Source organism: Rhineura floridana, chromosome 1, assembly GCF_030035675.1.
Source record: "Rhineura floridana isolate rRhiFlo1 chromosome 1, rRhiFlo1.hap2, whole genome shotgun sequence".
Classification (NCBI taxonomy): domain Eukaryota; kingdom Metazoa; phylum Chordata; class Lepidosauria; order Squamata; family Rhineuridae; genus Rhineura; species Rhineura floridana.
Genome location: NC_084480.1, coordinates 15,922,276 through 15,944,498, shown reverse-complemented (window position 1 = coordinate 15,944,498; position 22,223 = coordinate 15,922,276). Strand labels below are relative to the sequence as shown.

The window sequence follows — 22,223 nt, the reverse complement described above, 5'->3', positions numbered from 1 at the left end:
CTTTTCTTGTTAAAACTATTCTTGGGCTATTTCTTTATACATCACATTGTATCTGCTAAACTCTCTGTCTGTCTGTCTCCCCTCCCTCCCCCCTCCATCCCTCCCCCCTCCATCCCTCCCCTAAGCATCTCCCTAAAGAATAGGGAAAGTCCTTTTTAAAACACGCAAAGCAAACTCATGACGGAATTTTTATTGAATCACACAGTTGCGGCATTTCCAACATATGGGTGGCCATATGGTAAAGCTTTTTGGCTCCATCTCATCCAAACAGCCATGCCTCTGAATTAGATTAAAGCAGTGTGATATTTCCTCCTTTTATCTGTAAATACTTTTGTCACCTCCCCCAGGGTGCTATTTCCATTTTTGAGAGGCAGATAGAAACGAGGTGGCATCTTAGTTTAAACCAGGGCTCTTCATGTTAAGTTCAAAGCCTGCTTATGCTTTGGATTAATTTTGCACAAGTCCCTTGAAAGCTTTGACAGTTAAGTTCCTCTGGCAAAAGTGAAAATGGAGGCCTCTTGTCAAATCAGGAGAGTAGGAAGGGAAGTCCCAGGATGCTCACTTCATCCCAAAAAGCTATTTTGGTTTGGACAGAGAGGCCCATGGATAACAGAGCGCACAGGCAGGGACATCATTTAAGCTACACGTTTGTTCCCCTTTCCCTTTGTTGCTGGCTAGTTTTCTGACAATACTTTATGAAACCGCCAAATCCAGAGGCCCTATATCTATAACAGCAGAAGGGATACATCCAGTGTGCAGGACGTATATGGTTGTTGTTTTTCTTTTTAAACAGAAACCCCAAGATCCACCAAATGGAGCTTTGTGCAAAAGACATGAAATTAAATGAGTATGATGAGCTCATGGATTTGGTTTGAGTATCAGTACTGAATGATACTCACAGTCCTTCCACACAGAGAATACAGTAGGGCCCCACTCATACAGCGGGTTATGTTCCGGACCTCCGCTGTAAAGCAGAACTCATTGAGTAGAATGGCGTGCGATGCCTGAAAACCACCGGAAAAGTGGAACAAGCGCCGTATGAGTGGGGCTTTAGTCTAATTGCGACCGCTGGATTAGCAAATCGCTGTAAAGCGAAGCGCCATAAAGCGAGGCCCTACTCTGTGCTTTATTCAGTTCAGCAGTATGATTTAGGGAAGTGGCATTATTTTGTTGTTGACATTGTAAAAACAATTGGGAGTAGTAGTAGTAATTTCAATTTATATCCCACCCTAACCCCCGAAGGAGCCCAGGGTGGCAAATCACCCCGAGTGCAGGACACGGAATAATGGGCTCAAGTTGCAGGAAGCCAGATTTCTCCTGAACATCAGGAAAAACCTCCTAACTGTTAGAGCCATACGACAATGGAACCAATTACCTAGAGAGGTAGTGGGCTCTCCGACACTGGAGGCATTCAAGAGGCAGTTGGACAGCCATCTGTAGGGAATGCTTTGATTTGGATTCCTGCATTGCGCAGGGGGCTGGACTTGATGGCCTTATAGGCCCCTTCCAACTCTACTACTCTATGATTCTATAAGATCTACCAGTAGATCACTATCTACCTGTTACCCGCCCTTGACCTATAAATACTAGGTGTTGGGTACACACAGCAGAGGGGAGTCATTGCCGTTTGTATCCTGGATGTGAGCCATTTGGACTAACAACTGCTAGAGATGGGATGGTTACCTAAGTTCACCCCTTGGTCTGATCTGGCAGGGCTTTGCTTATGTTCTTACTCTAGTAATGTCTGGTAAGTTCTCTTCATTTTGCTTTCAACCGAGCTGACTAATGAAAATTGAAATGGACTGCCTTCAAGTCGATTCCAACTTATAGCAACCCTATGAATAGGGTTTTCATGGTAAGCAGTATTCAGAGGGGGTTTACAGTTGCCTTCCTCTGAGGCTGAGAGGCAGTGACTGGCCCAAGGTCACCCAGTGAGCTTCATGGCTGTGTGGGGATTCGAACCCTGGTCTCCCAGGTCGTAGTCCAACACCTTAACTACTACACCACACTGGCTCTCGAGCTGACTAATAGCAGCATTTTATTAGCTGGGGAGTGATGGATATTGACAGCAAAATTGTTCACAGGAGAAAGACAGATGTGTTGTAAGGACATAAACAGCTGCTGATGCTGGATAAGAGCAACTTCCATCTGGCCTAGTAGCGTGTTGTTTACCAGCATTGACCAGCCACATCCCCTTGAGAACTTTCTCAAGATGAACAAGCTTCAGACGTCTTGTAAAGAAATGTATTTTTTTGCCCAGGCTTTCTGTTACCCACAAGATTGGGCCCTGTTTTATGTGCCTGAATCTGCCGAATTTTTGTTTTGTTTTATATGCTTTAGCATGTTTTTATACTACTGTTCTGTTGGGTTTAGGTTGCATTTTTGTTTTAATGATATTGTTTGTTTTATATTGTATACTGCTTAGAGATTTTTAAAACGTTAAGCAGTTTATAAATGTTTTTAAATAACTAAAATATACCCATCCTGTTGAGATATTTTCTCTGAATAAGGAGAGTCTCTGTTTGCTCTGTTTTACTTGGCCAGTCACAATTGAAAGAGAAATACATGGAGAACAGGTTTAATTTTTATTTTGGCTCTAAAAACATCTTGGCTAGAGGCAAGGGGCTGGTCCTGCCATTAGGCAGAGTGAGGCAGCTGCCTCAGGTGATAGATGCTGGGATATGGTGGGAGTGGCAGTGGTGGCAGGTGCTCCTCTTGAATTCCCCTGTCTTTTCGCTCTGTTGGAGGTAGAGATGTGCTAGAATTCTGCCAAATACGGATTTGGTACCGAATTTTCCATTAATTTGCTTATTCTCAATTGGCGAGGATTGGATGTTAATGTAGCTAATTTCTGCAACTATTTTTAAAAACTGACTTTTTTAAAAAATTGCCTTTTTAAAGTATCAATATTTTGAAGAAAATGTCAATATTTTATAAGGAATTATCGTTATTTCCTTTGAAATACCAATATTAATATCAATATTTTTTCAAGCAAAAAATAAGCACGGATCAGTAGAAGTAGCAGCTGGTGGATACAGATCAAACTCGAATTTATGCCATCCTGTTAGATTGATGGAATGCTTTTGAACTGGCACCTCCCTAGTTGGAGGACAGGGCTGTGTATGCCATGTGATCTGCCCTGCAAACCCCCCCCACTAGGGGTGCAGTGGAGTGATGTTGTCCTGGTGACCCAACTATCAATTCAGTTAGCTTCTCTGCACCCCACCCCATTCCATGTAATCCTGTCCTTTGCCTCAAGCAGAAAAGCTCTGGCCATTTGCCACTCTCCTGTAGAGAGGTTGTTCATATTAAGGGTGTTTGCACATTACATTCCACACGCGTACAATCTATGGACCCAAATAGTAGCACTATACAAATGTCATGTTACTCTGCTACTGAAAGAATACCTTAAAAGATCACCTCTCCCCTTATATATCCAGCTGATCACTGGGCTCTGTAATTTCTCTAACTTTTCTAATAATTTTTCTAATAAGTTCTATTGCTTATTTTATTTCTTATGTTGTATCTTACTGTATCACAATTTGAATTCCACGGAATTCAAATCGTAATACAAGAAGATAAGAAAAATAACAGAAGCAATAAAAACACAATAAAAATGAGCATTTAATGCATTGGATGTTCTGTCTCCCATCTTCAACCAGAAATCCACTAACATGCAGTGGACTGAATGAAGGTCATGGACCATTGGTGGTCTGTGGACCACATTTTGGGAACCCCTGCATTAGGGTTAAGCAGAGGGAGGAATGGCACCTCAAGGCCTCTCTGTAAGTTTAGCTGATACCAATTGCATCAGATTCCCTGAATGCTTTTCATTCTAGCTGGTTATTATGGGAACTCCATAATAAGAACTACTGCCTGAGTTTGCTTTTTTCCCTTCTCCTTCCCAATCCCTTTTCTTTTTGTGTTGTATCTTTTAAAATGATAAGGACTGCCATTATAATTGCTATTTGTAAGCTGTTCTGGGAGCTTTAAGTAATATGTTTTTCTTTTATCACTTCAGATCCAAGAATATCCTATTGATCCTAAAGCCAACAAACTTCCCTTCTTGCGAAATCCAGATATTTTGGTTGGAGAAAATGACCTGACCGCTTTAAGTTACCTCCATGAACCTGCAGTCTTGCACAACTTAAAAGTCCGATTCTTGGAATCAAACCACATCTATACTTACTGTGGTGAGTGTTGCAATGTGCCATATCTTGCAATATTGGGACCAAGGGGAGGGTGACAAGGGGTGTGAAATATGAGAGAAGATAGTGGTGTCTAACACCAACCAATTTTTTTTCTTTTAAAAAAAGACCAGTATCCTAGAGAAACCACAAGGGCTAATGACTCTGGATTAAGATGTCTATTTCATCCTCGCTCGGTGAGATCATCCAAGGTCCTTAATTGGTATACAGCAGGGTCGGAGAACCTGTAGCCCTCCAGATATTGCTGACCGGCAACCCCTGTCATCCCTGACCATTGGCCATTCTGGCTGGGACTAATGGGTGCTGTAGTCCAAAACATCTGGAGGGCACCAGGTTAATGAAGTCTGTGCTAGGGTGCTAAAGCACACTGCTTAGATTATTTTTGTACAAGAAAATCTCTGTTTGTTTCCAAAAGCATAGACATGCTTGTCTGCTCATGATTCAGTGAAGCCAGTCAAAAGTTGAAAAACTAGCTCAGACATGCCCTTTTAAGAACAGACAATAAAGTCGTAAAGGGTTGAGGGCATCTCTCATATAAATATATAGAGAAGGGAAAACTCATATTCTCCGGCTTGCCATTGCGGCTGTGTTGGCCGCCGCTGGGGTGGCGTTTCCTTGGTGGTCCCGGGGCGCCTTCGTCTGGGTGCTGGAGCTGGCTGCCTGGGGGTGTCGGGAGCGGTGGACCGGGGCGTTGCCCGCGTGTGGGGAAGAGGAAAAGAGATACCGCGGTGCCATCTGCTGGCCGCTTTGGCCACTCCGGAAGATTAAGACCTACAAGAGGAGGAGGAGGAGGACGAAACATCTGACCCTGATGAGGAGAGGAAATCACTGGACATACGGGGAGAGCAACGAAGGCCAGGAGCCGTGCTGGACGCCCAGGCATGACTGGAGATGAGTGGCCTACCGGCTGCAAACGAGTTGACCTGCAGCAAGGAAGACGTGAACAACTTACTTGGATGTGTTTGGGGGGGTGGGGGAACCTGCCTGAGTACCAGGCCGGGAGGGGGACATGTGTATATCGAAAAGGGTTGCTGTGGGGAGGGTGGGAAGCCACGATATTAAGAGGCTGGGCGGCAGATGCTGGAATGGTGTGGGTGGCAGGCCACGCCAGTTTAGGGGAACAAGAAATCGATGCTTAATATCCATTCCCTGTTCCGGGCCTGTTCACAGCCAGAAGGAAACTGGGAGATGCATGACTCCATCCAACCTTCGACTGCTGTTGTGTAATGCCAGGTCTGTAGTACAGAAAACAACACTCATCCATGACATGATCATGGATGAGAATGCAGACCTGATGTGCATCACGGAAACCTGGCTGGATGAGGCCTCAGCTCCTGTGCTCGAGGCCGTGTGTCCAGCCGGTTTCCAGTACGCGCAGCAGCCGAGGGTTGGTAGGCGGGGAGGGGGAGTGGCAGTTATTTATCGGGAGTCTTTGATTTTTGCCAGGCCCCCTCTCCATGAGACCAAGTTTGTTGACTGCATGTACTGGAGGTTGGACCCAAAGGGCAGTCTAGGGATTCTGCTGGTGTACCGCCCACTCCGCTGCACAGCAGACTCCCTGACTGAGGTGCTTGAGATTGTCTCGGGTGTGCGGGTTTTTCCCCCGAGCCTATTGGTTCTGGGGGATTTTAACCTGCATGCCGAGGCAGCTCTCAAAGGAGCCCCTCGGGATTTCATGGAAACCATGACTTCCTGGGAACTGCACCTTAGTAATACTGAGCCCACCCATGTAGCCGGTCATGCTCTTGACCTTGTGTTCGTCTCGGAGGGGGGAGGAAGTGCTCTGAAAATGGGGGCTGTTTTTTCTAACCCCGTGTCATGGTCAGATCACTATCTGGTAAATATAGACCTCTCAATGCTGCACACCCTCCGCAGGGGACAGGGACCTATTAAGATGGTCCGTCCCAGGCGCCTGATGGAGCCTAAGGGATTCCTGAATGCACTGGGAGATTTGGAGCTGTCTGAAGGTCGCCCGGCCGAAACCCTGGTGATGGAGTGGAATAGGGAGATCACCGGGGCAATAGACCGGGTGGCTCCAAAACGTCCTCTCCCGCTGAATAGAACTCAGATTGCACCCTGGTACACACCACGGTTGCGGGGTCTGAGACAGGAGGTGAGACGACTAGAGCGCCGGTGGCGGAAATCTCGCTCCGATGACGATCAGACACTGGTGAGAACAGCAATAGCTGCCTACCAAGTGGCAACAAAGGCAGCAAAGAGGGATTTCTTTGCTGCCACTATTGCGTCCACAGAGTGTTGTCCCAGGAGGTTGTTCCAAGTGGTCCGTAGCCTGGTCGGTCCAGTTGCACAGGAACCCATGGAACATTCTAAAGCCTCCTGTGACATATTTGCTAAACACTTTGCTGATAAAATTGAGCGTCTGAAGAGCACGATTCCATGCGCCGTGGATACAGGAAGTGGGCCAGAGTTGGCCAGTTGCATTCTGGTCCGGTGGGATCGGTTTCAGCCTCTTCCCTCTGAGGAAGTGGACAAGGTGCTCTCGACTGTGAAGCCGACCACTTGTCTGCTTGATCCTTGCCCTACGTGGCTCATTATGGGCTGCAAAGAGAGACTGAGAGAAGGGATCAAGGTAGTGGTGAATGCCTCCTTGGGAGAAGGTGTAATGCCTTCAACCCTCAAGGAGGCGGTTATAAAGCCCATTCTGAAAAAGCCCTTCTTGGATCCCCAAGAGTTGAACAACTTCTGCCCAGTCTCTAATTTACCATTCTTGGGCAAGGTGATTGAGAGAGTGGTGGCCAAACAGTTACAGACACACTTGGATGAAGCAGATTATCTAGATCCATTCCAGTCGGGCTTCAGGACTGGACATGGAACTGGAACAGCCTTGGTCGCTCTAGTGGATGATTTGAGGAGGGCGTTGGATAGGGGAGAACATGCATTCCTCGTCCTCCTGGATCTCTCAGCAGCTTTCGATACCGTTGACCATGGTATCCTGTTAGATTGCCTAGAGGGAATGGGAATAGGGGGCACTGTTTTATGGTGGTTCCGCTCCTGTCTCTCAGATAGGCATCAACGAGTAGCATTGGGATATGAGGTTTCAGACCCTTGGCCTCTCAATTGTGGTGTGCCACAGGGTTCTATCCTCTCCCCCATGCTATTTAACATCTATGTAAAGCCGTTGGGTGCCATCATCAGGAGATTTGGGCTGCGGTGTCACCAATATGCGGGTGACACCCAGCTCTATCTCTCGTTTAAATCCTCACCAGAGTTGGCTGTGGGTACCATTTCCAAGTGCCTGGAGTCCGTAAGTGAATGGATGGGAGGTAATAGGCTGAAACTGAACCCCGACAAGACCGAGGTGCTGCTTGTGGGAGACAAGAGAAGGTTAGGAGATATAGACCTGGTGTTTAATGGGGTAAGATTGCCCCTGAAGGACCAGGTCTGCAGCCTCGGGGTCATTCTTGACTCCCAGCTGTCCATGGAGGCTCAGATTTTGGCAGTGAGCCGGGCAGCTTGGTATCAATTACATCTAATACAGAGGCTGCGACCCTACCTTCCTGTCCATCTGCTCCCCCGGGTGGTACATGCCCTGGTCTCTTCTCGCTTAGACTACTGTAATGCGCTCTACGTTGGGCTACCCTTGAAAACGGTCCGGAAATTACAGCTGGTACAGAATGCGGCGGCACGTTTGATTAAGAACAGCCGTCGCCATGATCACATCACTCCGGTGTTAGAAGACCTACACTGGTTACCAGTTGTTTACCGGGCCCAATTCAAGGTGTTGGTATTAACCTTTAAAGCCCTTTACAGTTTTGGTCCAGTTTATCTGAAGGAGCGCCTCCAGCATCACCAATTACGCCGCCTGACAAGATCAGCCTCACAAGACCTTCTCTCGGTCCCACCAGTTAAAACAGCTAGGCTGGTGCGGACCAGAGAGAGGGCATTCTCGATTGTGGCCCCCACCCTCTGGAACTCTTTGCCCTATGACCTCCGCCATGCCCCCTCCCTACCAAGTTTCCGCCGAGCCTTGAAAACCTGGTTATTCAGGCGGGCTTACAGGATTCTTGGGGCGGACTAGTTTTTATTTTGTTGCAGTTTGTGGGTGGTTTTAGATTAATTACAGTTGATGTTTTGCTTATATGTTGTATTTTATATGTTGTATTTTATCCTATTATGTACGCCGCCTAGAGTGGCCGTTAATTCGGCCTGATAGGTGGCTTAGAAATAAAATTTTATTTATTTATTTATTTAATTTATTCATGATGAGACAGATGAGCAGGAAATGTTCATCTCACTTGGCAGGATATAAGCTCTCTCAAGACATCAAAGGAGTATCTATGAATCCTGTACTGTATTTTTAAAATTATTTTTACAAGATTTTGTTTTTTCAGTCACCTTGAGGGCTTTTTCTAAAGTCAAAAGGTGTGGTATAATAAATGCTCAGCAAACAATAATAGAGAACTGTTTGTTCCAGGAAAGAGCCATTTCTTGGCATGCCCCAAGAAAGAAGCTGAAGCCTTTTAAATTTTAACATGCATTGATTTATTGTGTTTTTGCTTAAATTTTGGTCTGGGACAACTGGACTTGAGACCACAGTGAAAATAATAAAGAGGAAGATGCTAAATAGGAAGAGTGTTGCCTTCTTTAAAAAAAATTCTGTTACATGCTGAATAGGCAATCCACTTGAGTTTATATTTTACTGAAAATCTGCTTGCTTCTTTAGCAGTGCAGGAACTCTCTGGCTGAGTGGACATTTGTCTCTCATGTGCTTTGTTGAGTCATGGTTATAGAGGACAAATGTAGCAGTTGAGCTGAAATGTAGAAGCCTTAAAACATCTTCTCACATGGTGGGCATAAAGTAAGAAACAATGGTCCACACAACCAGGCTGGAACAGCAGCTGTCAACATGGCAGAATTATTACTTTTTGTATGTAGCAGAAAAGAAACTCAGAGTAGATTGGTGCTCTTATATCAGAATGTATTGAAAATTCTGTTTCTTTGGTGTGGCCTTAACTGTTTGCATTTTTACATGTCTTTAAGGTATTGTGCTCGTTGCCATTAATCCCTATGAACAGTTGCCAATCTATGGACAAGATGTCATCTATGCGTACAGTGGCCAAAACATGGGAGACATGGATCCTCATATCTTTGCAGTCGCAGAAGAAGCTTATAAACAAATGGCCAGGTGAGTGGAAGACTTCCCCACCCCATCTACAAACAGGTTTGTGCACTAAAACCATGTACTAATGTAAGAAAACATCCAATGTATTCTAATCTAAGAATTCATCCAAATTCAACTGGCTGGCAGGTTCTGAAAATCTTCATGGTTAACATTACGTCATGGAGTAATATTCTTGCTACTGACTCGAGAATTCACCAGCTTCTGCAGAATCCTGAGACTCTCAGCTTTTTATATATATATATATATATATATATATATATATATATATATATATATATATATATATATATATATATATATATAGTCTCTTTCATGTTTATATTTATTTATAAAAATATTTGTATACCACTATTTCATTAAAAACATCAAAGCGGTTTACAATACATTAAAAAAAATAGAATAAAAACATTAAAAATACAATAAAAAACAAAGGTGAACTATTGAGAAAAAAGCATATTCTTAATTGCCTGCATAGGTCTGGCAGAACATAAAGGTTTTCAGTTGTGCTAAATCCTTCTATCAGTTGTGCTTATCCATGCAAACTCTAGTAACAAGAATAGTTTGGTAGAGAAGCCAATGGTCTGAGGAGGGTTGACTTCTCATAGTCTATCCTTGCTTCATGGTTTCTAACTTGCAGTTTTACTCTTCTCCTCTCTCCTCTTTTGGTGAATGCTGATGCTTCAGATCAAGCCTCAGGGCTGGCTGAAGAAGAATTGTCCCCCCCTTCAGTGTATTGAAGCCAACTGGACTGGTAGCTGAATCTTACAAGGTCACCATCTTCCAACACACCTGAGGGCAGCAGGCTACTTTAGGGGGTTCAGGGGCATTCTCTGTAGCACACACTGCTTTCTCACACCTCACCGTTGCTGCTCACCACTTAGAATTTACTGCACAAGGCAGCTGCTGCACTCTGCTCAATGGTAGGGATGGCTTGCCAAGCCTCTCCATCTCATTTACAGATACTTTCACATGCACAGAGTTAGGACTCCAAGGCTTATATTGGGAATCGCCTAGCCTGGGGTGGGAACTAGCCTTGTTGGCTTACCTGGCCCTGGGAAGTCTTTGACTGCAAAAGTAAATAGGAGCATGCAACATTGCATAGCTGCTTTGAGTTCATGTAGAAAAGCAAGGAAAAAATTATGTAGGTAGATGAATAAATAAACATTGGCTCCTGTGGTTGGCAGGCAGGATGATGCCTCTGACAAAATGCTTCCAAAGTGCTTTCTTCTGCTGCCATTGCTTCCCTTAACAGAAGACTCTCCAGCAACTGGGGTACTTGGAGAAGGGCTTCTGAGAGCTTCTCCACACTGGGAATTGCATGCAGAGCATCATTTTGCCACTGAGATGGTTAGTTCCAGTTCAGTCCTCAGTGGTGTGGGAGGGGGGAATGCTTCATGGGAACTAGGACTGCACAAAGCCACTTCTGCCTTCTCCTTGCCCCAAGCCTTGGGCCAAGGGAAGGAGGAGACAGTGGATGCATTCGCCCAGGGGACCCTGGCATTTGCTGGGAACCTAGTCTGGCCTTATGCCCTTGGTTGTTTTTAGCAAGCACTGTTCTGCTGACACTTCAAGCATCAGCTTTCAGTTGTTTCCTGCCCATTCCTTCCGGCTCCATCTAACACCTCTGTACTCTCCAGGTCTAGATTTGGGTTGGCTTGGTCCCTGGCCAGCTCCTTCCACCCACCCACATGCCATTTTCTTATTACTCTTGAAAAGAAAAAAAATCTTTAAAATCATATGCAAAATCTTTAAAAATCATATGCAAAAAAAATATTTAAAACCATATGAATAAATTTCCTCAAAAAGTTCTATGCATCAATCCCAGTTGTTGAATTCAGGGTTGTGTCTTCTAGGATTTGCTGGTGGAAAATGTAGAATCTTTTAGCACAGAGTTCTAGAGCCTGTGGCTGTATCAGAACGTTTACTCACCTTTGGTCTTCACAAAATCTTCCCCCACCCCTCCTTTTTCAGCATCCTTGGTTAGTGGCAGATGATGGTGCATCAGCAAATTCCAAAAACCTGCACTGGATATCTTAAATAGCTGCTTTTATTTCTCTTTCCAGAAGCAAAAGCATTTTCTGTGGCTCCCTTATTGATCTTATTACATTTTACCGCTGTTATTTGTAGTGCAACTTTATCATCATGACAGCTGTGTTTGAGCCAAGTTCTGGACTGCTGTGAGCAGGGGCAACATCTCTGGGCTTAATTGGGGTTTAATCCATTCACTCCTGTACTGAAATTGGCCCAGGCTGCAGTCCAAAGTTGCTGACCAGTTGGTGTTAGAGACCCTTGAGAGATGGGAATCTTCACAGCAGTTTTGTCTTTCAAGCAAGTTTTAAGAATAAGATTAAGCACACATAGTTAAATTCATTTGCACTCCCTGGTGGAGCTGCTAATGCAAAATAAGCAGAGTATCTTTATTTTTGACCTTGATATACAAAAATGAGAAGGGTGCAAAACTGCTGGGCCTCATTCAGCAAACGGCTGAACCGCTTTTGGTTCCATTGATGTGCTGAAGCTAGAGATAGATAATGGTTATTTAGGCTGTTTGCAAGATTGGCTGCTGAAGAGATGTGTTGTCATCCTAGTTTTACCCCTGGTAAAAAGAGTTATCTTTTTGTAGTTTGTAATCATTTTATTTGTTTAGCAATATGCATTACAAACATAGATCATTCAAAGTTGAGAGACAAATTTAGCTCTTAATTTCCTGTCTGGCAGCACAAATAAGAAAACACACATTGAGATACAATTTTCCTTGTCCAATAACAAAAAGCACACAAACTCATGTACTGTAACAAAAAATTTCCTACAACTAACTAACACAGATATTTCTCACAAGGATCTTTGTATAAAGGACACTGTGTACACTGTGTAATATAATGAACAACATCCTCTATAGCTGTTTTACAAAACACACAAAACCGATGTTCTAAGGGAAGTTTCTTATAGCTGCCATTGAGAAAAGTGGAAGGCTATGTGGAGCTAAACTAATTGCCTCCAAATAGTTAGCTTTCTGGTGATCTGTTTTAAAGCATGGGTACAGCCTAGAAAATCTCAAAGAATGGATAGTTAGCATATCAGTTAAAGAAGCTCTTTCATACAGCTTTAACTGTAATTTAGATAATAACTGATTGCGGCCTATTGCCGAAATAAAACACCAACACCATTCATTGGGTTAAATCATGGGCCACTTTATTAAATGGAATCAATTAGAATAATGAACCTGCAGAGGGGAAATCAAGTGCGGGAGCATTCTGATGATCCAGGCAAAGCCTGCTTGCAGCCATAGGGCGACCAAACCTTGCCTGAGCCCGGGGCTGCCCTGTGCCAGACCCTAGCTCAAGCCACACCCTGAAGATGTGTAGGGGGTCCAACCCGCATCACCGCCCCCCAGAGCCGTGAAACTCCGAGCAGATGAGGCACGTTGGCCCCAAAGGCGGCCCGTGTTCTGCCCCCCGGGCCGTATAGCCCTGAGCTGCAGGCCCCCGGACCGCCAATCGCCCCCAAAGGTGCCTAAAGGTGTCACCTAGCTGCCCTTTCCCTTTAAACCTTTTCCCGCACTTCTTTGCCACAAAAGGGGGACAAGCCTCTGCTTAGTCTCCCTTTACCCCACACCCGATAAGAATCTTATGCAGACCCCTCTGCAGGTCCATCAGGAGGATGGCATTGTTGCCTCCCGAACTGCATGTCAAGCATGTCTGCCACTGAGGGCCTTGCCCTCCATGTCTGACAACAGCACACAACCCAAGGCTACCGAGGCCTCAACTGCATGTCCTCACATGCCTGCCACTGAGGGCCTTGCCCTCCATGTCTGACCACAGCAGACGACCCAAGGCCACCGAGGCCTCAACTGCATGTCCTCACATGCCTGCCACTGAGGGCCTTGCCCTCCATGTCTGACCACAGCAGACGACCCAAGGCTACCGAGGCCTCAACTGCATGTCCTCACATGCCTGCCACTGAGGGCCTTGCCCTCCCTGTCTGACTACAGCCGACGACCAGAGGCTACTGTGGCCTCAACTGCATGTCCTCACCTGTCTTGCCCTTCAGTAACCCAGGTAATTCCCACCCAGGGGAATGACCCCTCCATGTCTGACCACAGCAGATGACCAGAGGCTATCGTGGCCTCAACTGCATGTCCTCACATGCCTGCCCCTGAGGGCCTTGCCCTTGAGTAACCAAGGTCATTCCCACCCCGGGAATGACCACCACTTGCGGGACCTTCCGCACTGAACCCTGCTGGAACAACATGGATAGGAGACCATCCCCAGCGCATACTCTGTCGACCCAGCCACCAAACTGTGGCCCACCATCAGAGGCCTGGCTGTGAACCAATGTGCGTTTGCAGCCCCACGGCCAGCCTAGAAGATCATGCCATGGCTGCAGAGTAGGCTGTGAAACTGCTCCATCCCCGTCCAGCAACCTGCCAAAACAGAAACAATCGTGAATAATTGGGTCCTGGACCTTCAGACTCACCTCAGGGGTGAATGTACTCCAGGTAGGCAATTCACCTGCCGGGTATGCAGCCCTAATTCCATAGGAGCATGTCCCCCCAAAACCCCCATGCGCCTGCTCCTAGGCTCTGTGACGCTAGTCCGAAACTTTATGAGGGAAGATCCCTCCCCCTGATTATCAGGCAATCGGGCCTGTAGCTACAGGCCAAAAACAAAAACAAAAACACCATGACACCCTCACGGGACAAGTGTCCAGTCCTGGGGCAGGATAAAATAATGGTGTGCCTCTTGCGCCCCTGGTCTGCCTGGAAACAAACCTTGGACAGCCGGATGGTGTGAGGGCCGCTGCCTGCAACAGCTGGTCACCGGGCACCTCCCTGACCAACAATCCCTGGCGGGTCAGGTGAACATGGACACTTTGTATAGCCCCTGCCGGCCTGTAACTCCCAGAAATCCTCTCCTGCTCTCTGATAGCTGGTGAGCATGCTGGGGCAAAGATAGGCATATGGCCATCTCTGACTCCCCTCCCCCATCTCCCAGTGTGTGGTATGGGACTAGCAGTTCTCACCCCCCCAGAGTCGGTCCCTCCTCTAACTGAAACACCATGGGCACACTGCAGGAAAAGGGGGGGCACACCACAGGTTGGTACGTAAGGCAGCCAAAACAAAACAAAGACAAACCCTGAAGCTGTGGTAAGGAACCTGCACCCAAAGTCCACCCTACCCATGAACCGTAAATCATGAAAATAGTGCCCTACTACTTCAGAGCCCCCTCGTCTCCTGACTGTCCCTTCCAAGAAGGAGCTGAAGTGCTCCATACAAGAATACAGCAGCCCATAGGTAATGCTCTGCTGCATAATCGACCAAAAAGGCAAAAACTCGAGAGCCGGCAATGCAGGCACATTATCTGCCACACTTGCCCATAACGCACCTCTGCCACAGGCGCGCACCACATTGAATGCAGTGTAGTGCACTGTGCATAGACTATCTGGTATGAAACCACTACTGACTTACCCCACTTGTAGGGATGATGGGAAGGGGCCAATAACCCTGCCCAAGTGTATGTACCTAAGGCTGATTTAAAATTGCCGGCCATAAGGGCAAGCCGAGGGCCACAGTATAGGATCCAGAAAACCACCTAATAAAGAAAAAACGCATCATAAAATGAGTCTCCCCAGAAACCGGGCAGTCTGCCAGCTGGGAAGGGGCACTTTCCTTGAGCAGCCTCTGCTATACTTCTGGCGTGTTTAATTGCGGGTTCATATCCAGCAGTTGTTAGATGGAGTTGAGCAATGTCATCTTGTAATGTCTGCAGATCAACTGACTCTTAAAAGCACAGGACTAGTGGCCTGTAAAACAAGGGTGGCCACCTTATCTGCAGTCAGTTTGCAAACTAGCTAAAGAGAAGATGCAAGCAAACGTGCAGCCTGTACATGATTACTGCAAAGAATTCCTTTATGTTTAGATAATTTACTCAGAGAAATATGACGTGGACCAATTCTATGCACATTTACTTATGAGAAAATCCCACCGAGTGTATTGTTACTTCTTCCCATGGAAGGGCGTCCATGATTGCGCCCATACAGCAGAATCCCAATTATGTTTACTCAGAATATCGCAGGGTTTTGAAGAACGTATTTGGGGAGGAGAAGCTTGACAGTGAAAAGAGGGGATGAGCTCCCTGTGCATTTGCGGAAATGAGGTAGTTTTGGAGGTGAAGTTGCAGCACTAATTGGGATCCCTACTGGCTCCTGCAGCCTCCTTTCTGCCTGTGGCTGCCACCTGCCCTCCTCAAAAAGCCTCTGCTCTTTGTCATTACATTGCATAGCTCCAATCCAACTGGCCTCCAACTGATGGCCACATGTTTCTCCCTAAATGCTCTGGGATGAAACATCACCCACAGCGTTCACTGCTTGCGGCTGCCATTTTAATGGTGCATGCCATAGAGGCCACCATTATATGATATCTCAGAATATTGCTACGTTATGACAGAGCATCTCCAAACTATTCTGGTTTGCAAAGACAGTGTGGAAGTGGAATGGCCTTTTCAGTACATCCCTTAATAAAAGCATCCCCACAGATGGCTGTCCAGCTGCCAGATAGCCCAGCACCTCTCTAGGTACTTGGTAAATGAATAGAAACAGTTGGTTTAAACTAAAATTACACTTCAGTATCAAGAAGAGGAGTCTACTCCTATTTCACCTTCTGTAGTGGGCAAGGGACTCCACGAGCTCCACGGAGCCCCAGCTGACGAAGCGTCAAGGCGAGTTAAGCAGCAGAGCGAGTTCGGCAGCAGGGCGAGGAGGCCAGGGCCCCCCACTCTGCCCGTCTGTTCCTTGACCTCAACTAAACCGCAGTCTCCAACCCATTGACATAATAAACCTTAAACAAAACTATGCAGGTAAGAAGCCAGCAAGGGTGTGGGGGCTTTCCAGTGTTTTGCACCGCCTGCAGCATGTACGACTATCTGCCTGTTGGACAGAAGTCGTGGGTGTGCTCTCGGTGCAATGAGCTCCTGGCTCTCCGGGAACGACTTCATTTCCTTGAGGCCAAGGTGGCGGACCTGGAAAAGCTGAGAGAGGCAGAGAGGTGTGTGGAGGAGGCCTTCAGGGACGATATAGCTGTGTCCCACTCCAACGATGATAGCTCTCCTGCTATCATGGACAACGATGGTCTCGGGGAAGGAGAGCATCCAGCTGAGGAAGAGGGAAACGATCCCTTAGAAGGGACCCATTCCTTGGGGGATGAGCAGCTATCCTCTCGTGCCGAGGATATATCTCCAGGGGGTGGAGGGATCCTTGTAGTGGGTGATTCGATCATTAGGAACATAGACAGTGGGGTGTGTGATGGGCGTGTAGACCGCAAGGTGTTTTGCCTGCCTGGTGCGAATGTTGCGGATATCGCCCGTCGTTTAGATAGTTTGGTAGACAGTGCTGGGAAGGAGTCAGTGGTCGTGGTGCACGTTGGCACCAACGACATGGGGAAATGCAGCCGTGAGGTCCTGGAAGCAAAATTTAGGTTGCTAGGTAGGATGCTGAAAGCCAGGACCTCCAGGGTGGCTTTCTCTGAAATGCTACCAGTTCCACGCGCAGGACCAGCGAGACAGGCCCAGCTTCGCAGTCTCAATGCGTGGATGAGACGATGGTGTCGGGTGGAAGGGTTCGGATTTGTTAGGCACTGGGGAACATTTTGGGACAAGCCGGGCCTGTACAAAAGGGACGGGCTCCACTTGAACCAGAATGGAACCAGACTGCTGGCACTTAAAATTAAAAAGGTAGCAGAGCAGCTTTTAAACTGACTGAGGGGGGAAACCCGACAGGAGCTGAGAAAGGTCCGGTTCGGAATAAACCTCCCCCCTGGGATAAAAACCAAAGAAATGATGAAATTTTAAAAGGGGTAGGCCTAGAAGTAGGCATTGTGAGAGCAGGGGCACAGGATATAAATTCAGAAGAGCAAAATTACCACAGGCCTAACCACAAGTGCCAAAGACACTTGAAGAGAGACACTGCTTACAAGTGCCTGTACGCTAATGCTAGGAGCCTCCGAACCAAGATGGGAGAACTGGAGTGCTTGGTCTTAGAGAAGAGCATTCATGTAGTGAGCATAACGGAGACCTGGTGGAATGGAGAAAACCAGTGGGATACGGTTATCCCTGGGTATAAACTATATCGGAAGGACAGGGAAGGACGTATTGGTGGCGGAGTCGCTCTATACGTGAAAGAAGGCATTGAATCCAGCAAGCTCGAAACCCCAAAAGAGGCAGACTCCTCCACAGAATCGTTGTGGGTGGTGATACCGTGCCCCAGGAGGGACTTAATACTGGGAACGATCTATCGTCCCCCTGATCAAAATGCTCAGGGAGACCTTGAGATGAGATATGAAATTGAGGAAGCATCCAAACTAGGAAATGTGGTAGTAATGGGTGACTTCAACTACCTGGACATAGACTGGCTGCATATGTGTTCCAGTCATGACAAAGAAGCAAAGTTTCTAGATATTCTAAATGACTATTCCCTAGACCAGTTGGTCATGGAACCGACCAGAGGGACGGCAACCCTGGAGTTAATCCTCAGTGGGGACCGGGACCTGGTGCGAGATGTAAGTGTTGTTGAACCGATTGGGAGCAGTGACCACAGTGCTATTAAATTAAACATACATGTAACTGGCCAATTGCCAAGAAAATCCAACACGGTCACATTTGACTTCAAAAGAAGAAACTTCTCAAAAATGAGGGGATTGGTAAAAAGAAAGTTGAAAAACAAAGTCCAGAGGGTCACATCACTCGAAAATGCTTGGAAGTTGTTTAAAAACACTATATTAGAAGCTCAACTGGAGTGCATACCGCAGATCAGAAAAGGTACCGCCAGGGCCAAGAAGATGCCAGCATGGTTAACGAGCAAAGTCAAGGAAGCTCTTAGAGGCAAAAAGTCTTCCTTTAGAAAATGGAAGTCTTGTCCGAATGAAGAAAATAAAAAAGAACACAAACTCTGGCAAAAGAAATGCAAGAAGACAATAAGGGATGCTAAAAACGAATTTGAGGAGCACATTGCTAAGAACATAAAAACCAACAACAAAAAATTCTATAAATACATTCAAAGCAGGAGACCATCTAGGGAGACAATTGGACCCTTGGATGATAAGGGAGTCAAAGGTGTCCTAAAGAACGATAAGGAGATTGCAGAGAAGCTAAATGAATTCTTTGCATCTGTCTTCACAGTGGAAGATATAGGGCAGATCCCTGAACCTGAACTAACATTTGCAGGAAGGGATTCTGAGGAACTAAGACAAATAGTGGTAACGAGAGAGGAAGTTCTAAGCTTAATGGACAATATAAAAACTGACAAATCACCGGGCCCGGATGGCATCCACCCGAGAGTTCTCAAAGAACTCAAAGGTGAAATTGCTGATCTGCTAACTAAAATATGTAACTTGTCCCTCGGGTCCTCCTCCGTGCCTGAGGACTGGAAAGTGGCAAATGTAACGCCAATCTTCAAAAAGGGATCCAGAGGGGATCCCAGAAATTACAGGCCAGTTAGCTTAACTTCTGTCCCTGGAAAACTGGTAGAAAGTATTATTAAAGCTAGATTAACTAAGCACATAGAAGAACAAGCCTTGCTGAAGCAGAGCCAGCATGGCTTCTGCAAGGGAAAGTCCTGTCTCAGTAACCTATTAGAATTCTTTGAGAGTGTCAACAAGCATATAGATAGAGGTGATCCAGTGGACATAGTGTACTTAGACTTTCAAAAAGCGTTTGACAAGGTACCTCACCAAAGGCTTCTGAGGAAGCTTAGCAGTCATGGAATAAGAGGAGAGGTCCTCTTGTGGATAAGGAATTGGTTAAGAAGCAGAAAGCAGAGAGTAGGAATAAACGGACAGTTCTCCCAATGGAGGGCTGTAGAAAGTGGAGTCCCTCAAGGATCGGTATTGGGACCTGTACTTTTCAACTTGTTCATTAATGACCTAGAATTAGGAGTGAGCAGTGAAGTGGCCAAGTTTGCTGACGACACTAAATTGTTCAGGGTTGTTAAAACAAAAAGGGATTGCGAAGAGCTCCAAAAAGACCTCTCCAAACTGAGTGAATGGGCGGAAAAATGGCAAATGCAATTCAATATAAACAAGTGTAAAATTATGCATATTGGAGCAAAAAATCTTAATTTCACATATACGCTCATGGGGTCTGAACTGGCGGTGACCGACCAGGAGAGAGACCTCGGGGTTGTAGTGGACAGCACGATGAAAATGTCGACCTAGTGTGCGGCAGCTGTGAAAAAGGCAAATTCCATGCTAGCGATAATTAGGAAAGGTATTGAAAATAAAACAGCCGATATCATAATGCCTTTGTATAAATCTATGGTGCGGCCGCATTTGGAATACTGTGTACAGTTCTGGTCGCCTCATCTCAAAAAGGATATTATAGAGTTGGAAAAGGTTCAGAAGAGGGCAACCAGAATGATCAAGGGGATGGAGCGACTCCCTTATGAGGAAAGGTTGCAGCATTTGGGGCTTTTTAGTTTAGAGAAAAGGCGGGTCAGAGGAGACATGATAGAAGTGTATAAAATTATGCATGGCATTGAGAAAGTGGATAGAGAAAAGTTCTTCTCCCTCTCTCATAATACTAGAACTCATGGACATTCAAAGAAGCTGAATGTTGGAAGATTCAGGACAGACAAAAGGAAGTACTTCTTTACTCAGCGCATAGTTAAACTATGGAATTTGCTCCCACAAGATGCAGTAATGGCCACCAGCTTGGATGGCTTTAAAAGAAGATTAGACAAATTCATGGAGCACAGGGCTATCAATGGCTACTAGCCATGATGGCTGTGCTGTGCCACTCTAGTCAGAGGCAGCATGCTTCTGAAAACCAGTTGCCGGAAGCCTCAGGAGGGGAGAGTGTTCTTGCACCCGGGTCGTGCTTGCGGGCTTCCCCCAGGCACCTGGGTCGTGCTTGCGGGCTTCCCCCAGGCACCTGGTTGGCCACTGTGAGAACAGGATGCTGGACTAGATGGGCCACTGGCCTGATCCAGCAGGCTTTTCTTATGTTCTTATGTTCTTAAGGGACCCCCAATAGAAGTGTCTCCTGCATTGGCTATGTTCCACTCCTCCACAGCTGGGGGTGGGCATCTACCCTCCGCCCTGGGGGCCCTGCCCTCCCCTCCCCTTTTGGCCCACTTTGCCCCTTTTGGCCCACTTTGCCTCTTTTGGGTGGCATCCTGATATTGAGCGTGTAGCCAGGTCTATTCCCTTCCGCTAAAGCCCCCCCCCCGGCCTATGCCCTGTTGCAGAAGCCAGGGGAGTGCCTCATCCAGAAAGGAGAGGTGGTAAGCGTGAGGGAGCACTAGAGGGGCCCTGGCACCTTCACAGCCTGGCCGGACTGTGCCCTCTTCTCACCCTGCACCCCCTAGTCACCAACTAATTGGCTCCCCCGTACAGCCCCAGACAATCCAGGCCTCCTGGGCCACCAAGTGACCTAATGGGGGGTGTGACGGGGCTTATCTGGGTGTACCTAATGGGGGGTGTGACGGGGCTTATCTGGGTGCACCTAATGGGGTGTGTGACGGGGCTTATCTGGGTGCAGGATAATAAAGGTGGGAATGCTTCTTTATCGAAAACAATGCGTTTAAACATAGAGGAGAGTGTCATATATAGCTGTGTTGCAATTGCGCATTTGCTCTGTTGTGGTCTAGCTCCTACTTTTAAAAGCATATTCCAAAATCTGTGCTCAGCCTCTTTTTGAGAGCAAAGGTTATGACAGCCAGGAAAATGTCTTGCACAGAGGAGGCAGATAACGTTACTGTCCTTTATCATGAATGGGGGTGGGCGTCTACCCTCCGCCCTGGGGGCCCTTCCCTTCCCTTTCGGCCCTCCTTGCCCTTTTTGGGTGGCATCCTGAGCTGGAGCTTAGCCAGGTCAATCCCTTTCAACTAAAGACCCCCCCACGGCCTATGCTCCATTGCCAAAGCAAGAGGGAGGGAGTGCCTCCCCAGAAATAAGGAGTGGTCAGCTTGGGGGTCCCTAAAGGGGGACCAGCACCCTCACAGCCCAGCCAGACAGTGCCCTCTCCTAACCCCGCACACCCCGGCCACCTACAGATAGGCCCCCTTATCCAGCCCCAGCGATCCAGGCTGCCTGGACCAACAAGTGCCTACTTGGGGGGGGTGATGGGGCTGGAACCCAATTCCTTTACTATGGGGTGAGTAAGGGGCATTAACCTTCCCACCCTCCCACAGGGATCCCCCTGTAGCTATCCTACAAAGAAAGCAGCCACAGGACCGCGTCGCCTGAGTAGCGCCGCTTCCGCTAGGCCTTGCCGCCGCTGTGGTCAGTCGCTGCTGCTGTCGTCTACGCCGCGCCACAGGCTCTGCTGATGCCTCCTGCCGCTGCTGGAGGGACTCCCATGGCCGAGGGCTCCCTGCTGCCAAACTGCTGAGCCAGGGGCTTCGCCGCCTCACCGCACTGCCCCGAGAATGAGCCCTAGGAAGCCACGTGCACTGGCGAGCGAGCCGCCGCTGCCAGGGCCTGGCCGCGTAGGCTTCGATGCCGCCGCCAAGCTCCGCTATGCCCAGCCTCGCTGCCGCTGCCTCCCTGTCTCCCGAGGGGGCGTGGGGGGGGCGATCGCCGCCGAGCACCTGGCCTGGCCTCAGAAAAGCCTCCGGAGGCCCACGTACGAAGGCAAAGGAGCCGCGCTGCACCGCTGAAGCCGAAGCTCTGTCGCCGCCAAAATTCAAAGGAGGGCGGGAGGCTGGTGGAGTGGCCTTAAATGGCCTTCAGCCGCCCCGCCTGCTTTCTGCGTGTTACGCTGGCGAGCCGGCGTGCCGCGTACACCCCCCCCCGATGGCGGCCTGTGCTTCGGCAGCGGCCGCAAGCTCGCCCCTTTGCCTGGCATTACCAGGCACGGAACGGGAATCTCAGTCACTCACTA

General features: G+C 47.5%; 1 protein-coding gene across 3 annotated transcripts in view; it reads left to right on the top strand.

The window, feature by feature from the left end:
• Nucleotides 1-22,223, top strand: part of MYO5B (myosin VB) — a 363,858-nt gene that overhangs the window by 109,217 nt on the left and 232,418 nt on the right. For all 3 annotated transcript variants that reach the window (XM_061614358.1, XM_061614367.1, XM_061614347.1), the window contains exons 3-4: nucleotides 4,022-4,193; nucleotides 9,210-9,354. In XM_061614358.1, the coding sequence (XP_061470342.1) occupies nucleotides 4,022-4,193; nucleotides 9,210-9,354 (317 nt within the window). The remainder of the gene's footprint in view (nucleotides 1-4,021; nucleotides 4,194-9,209; nucleotides 9,355-22,223) is intronic.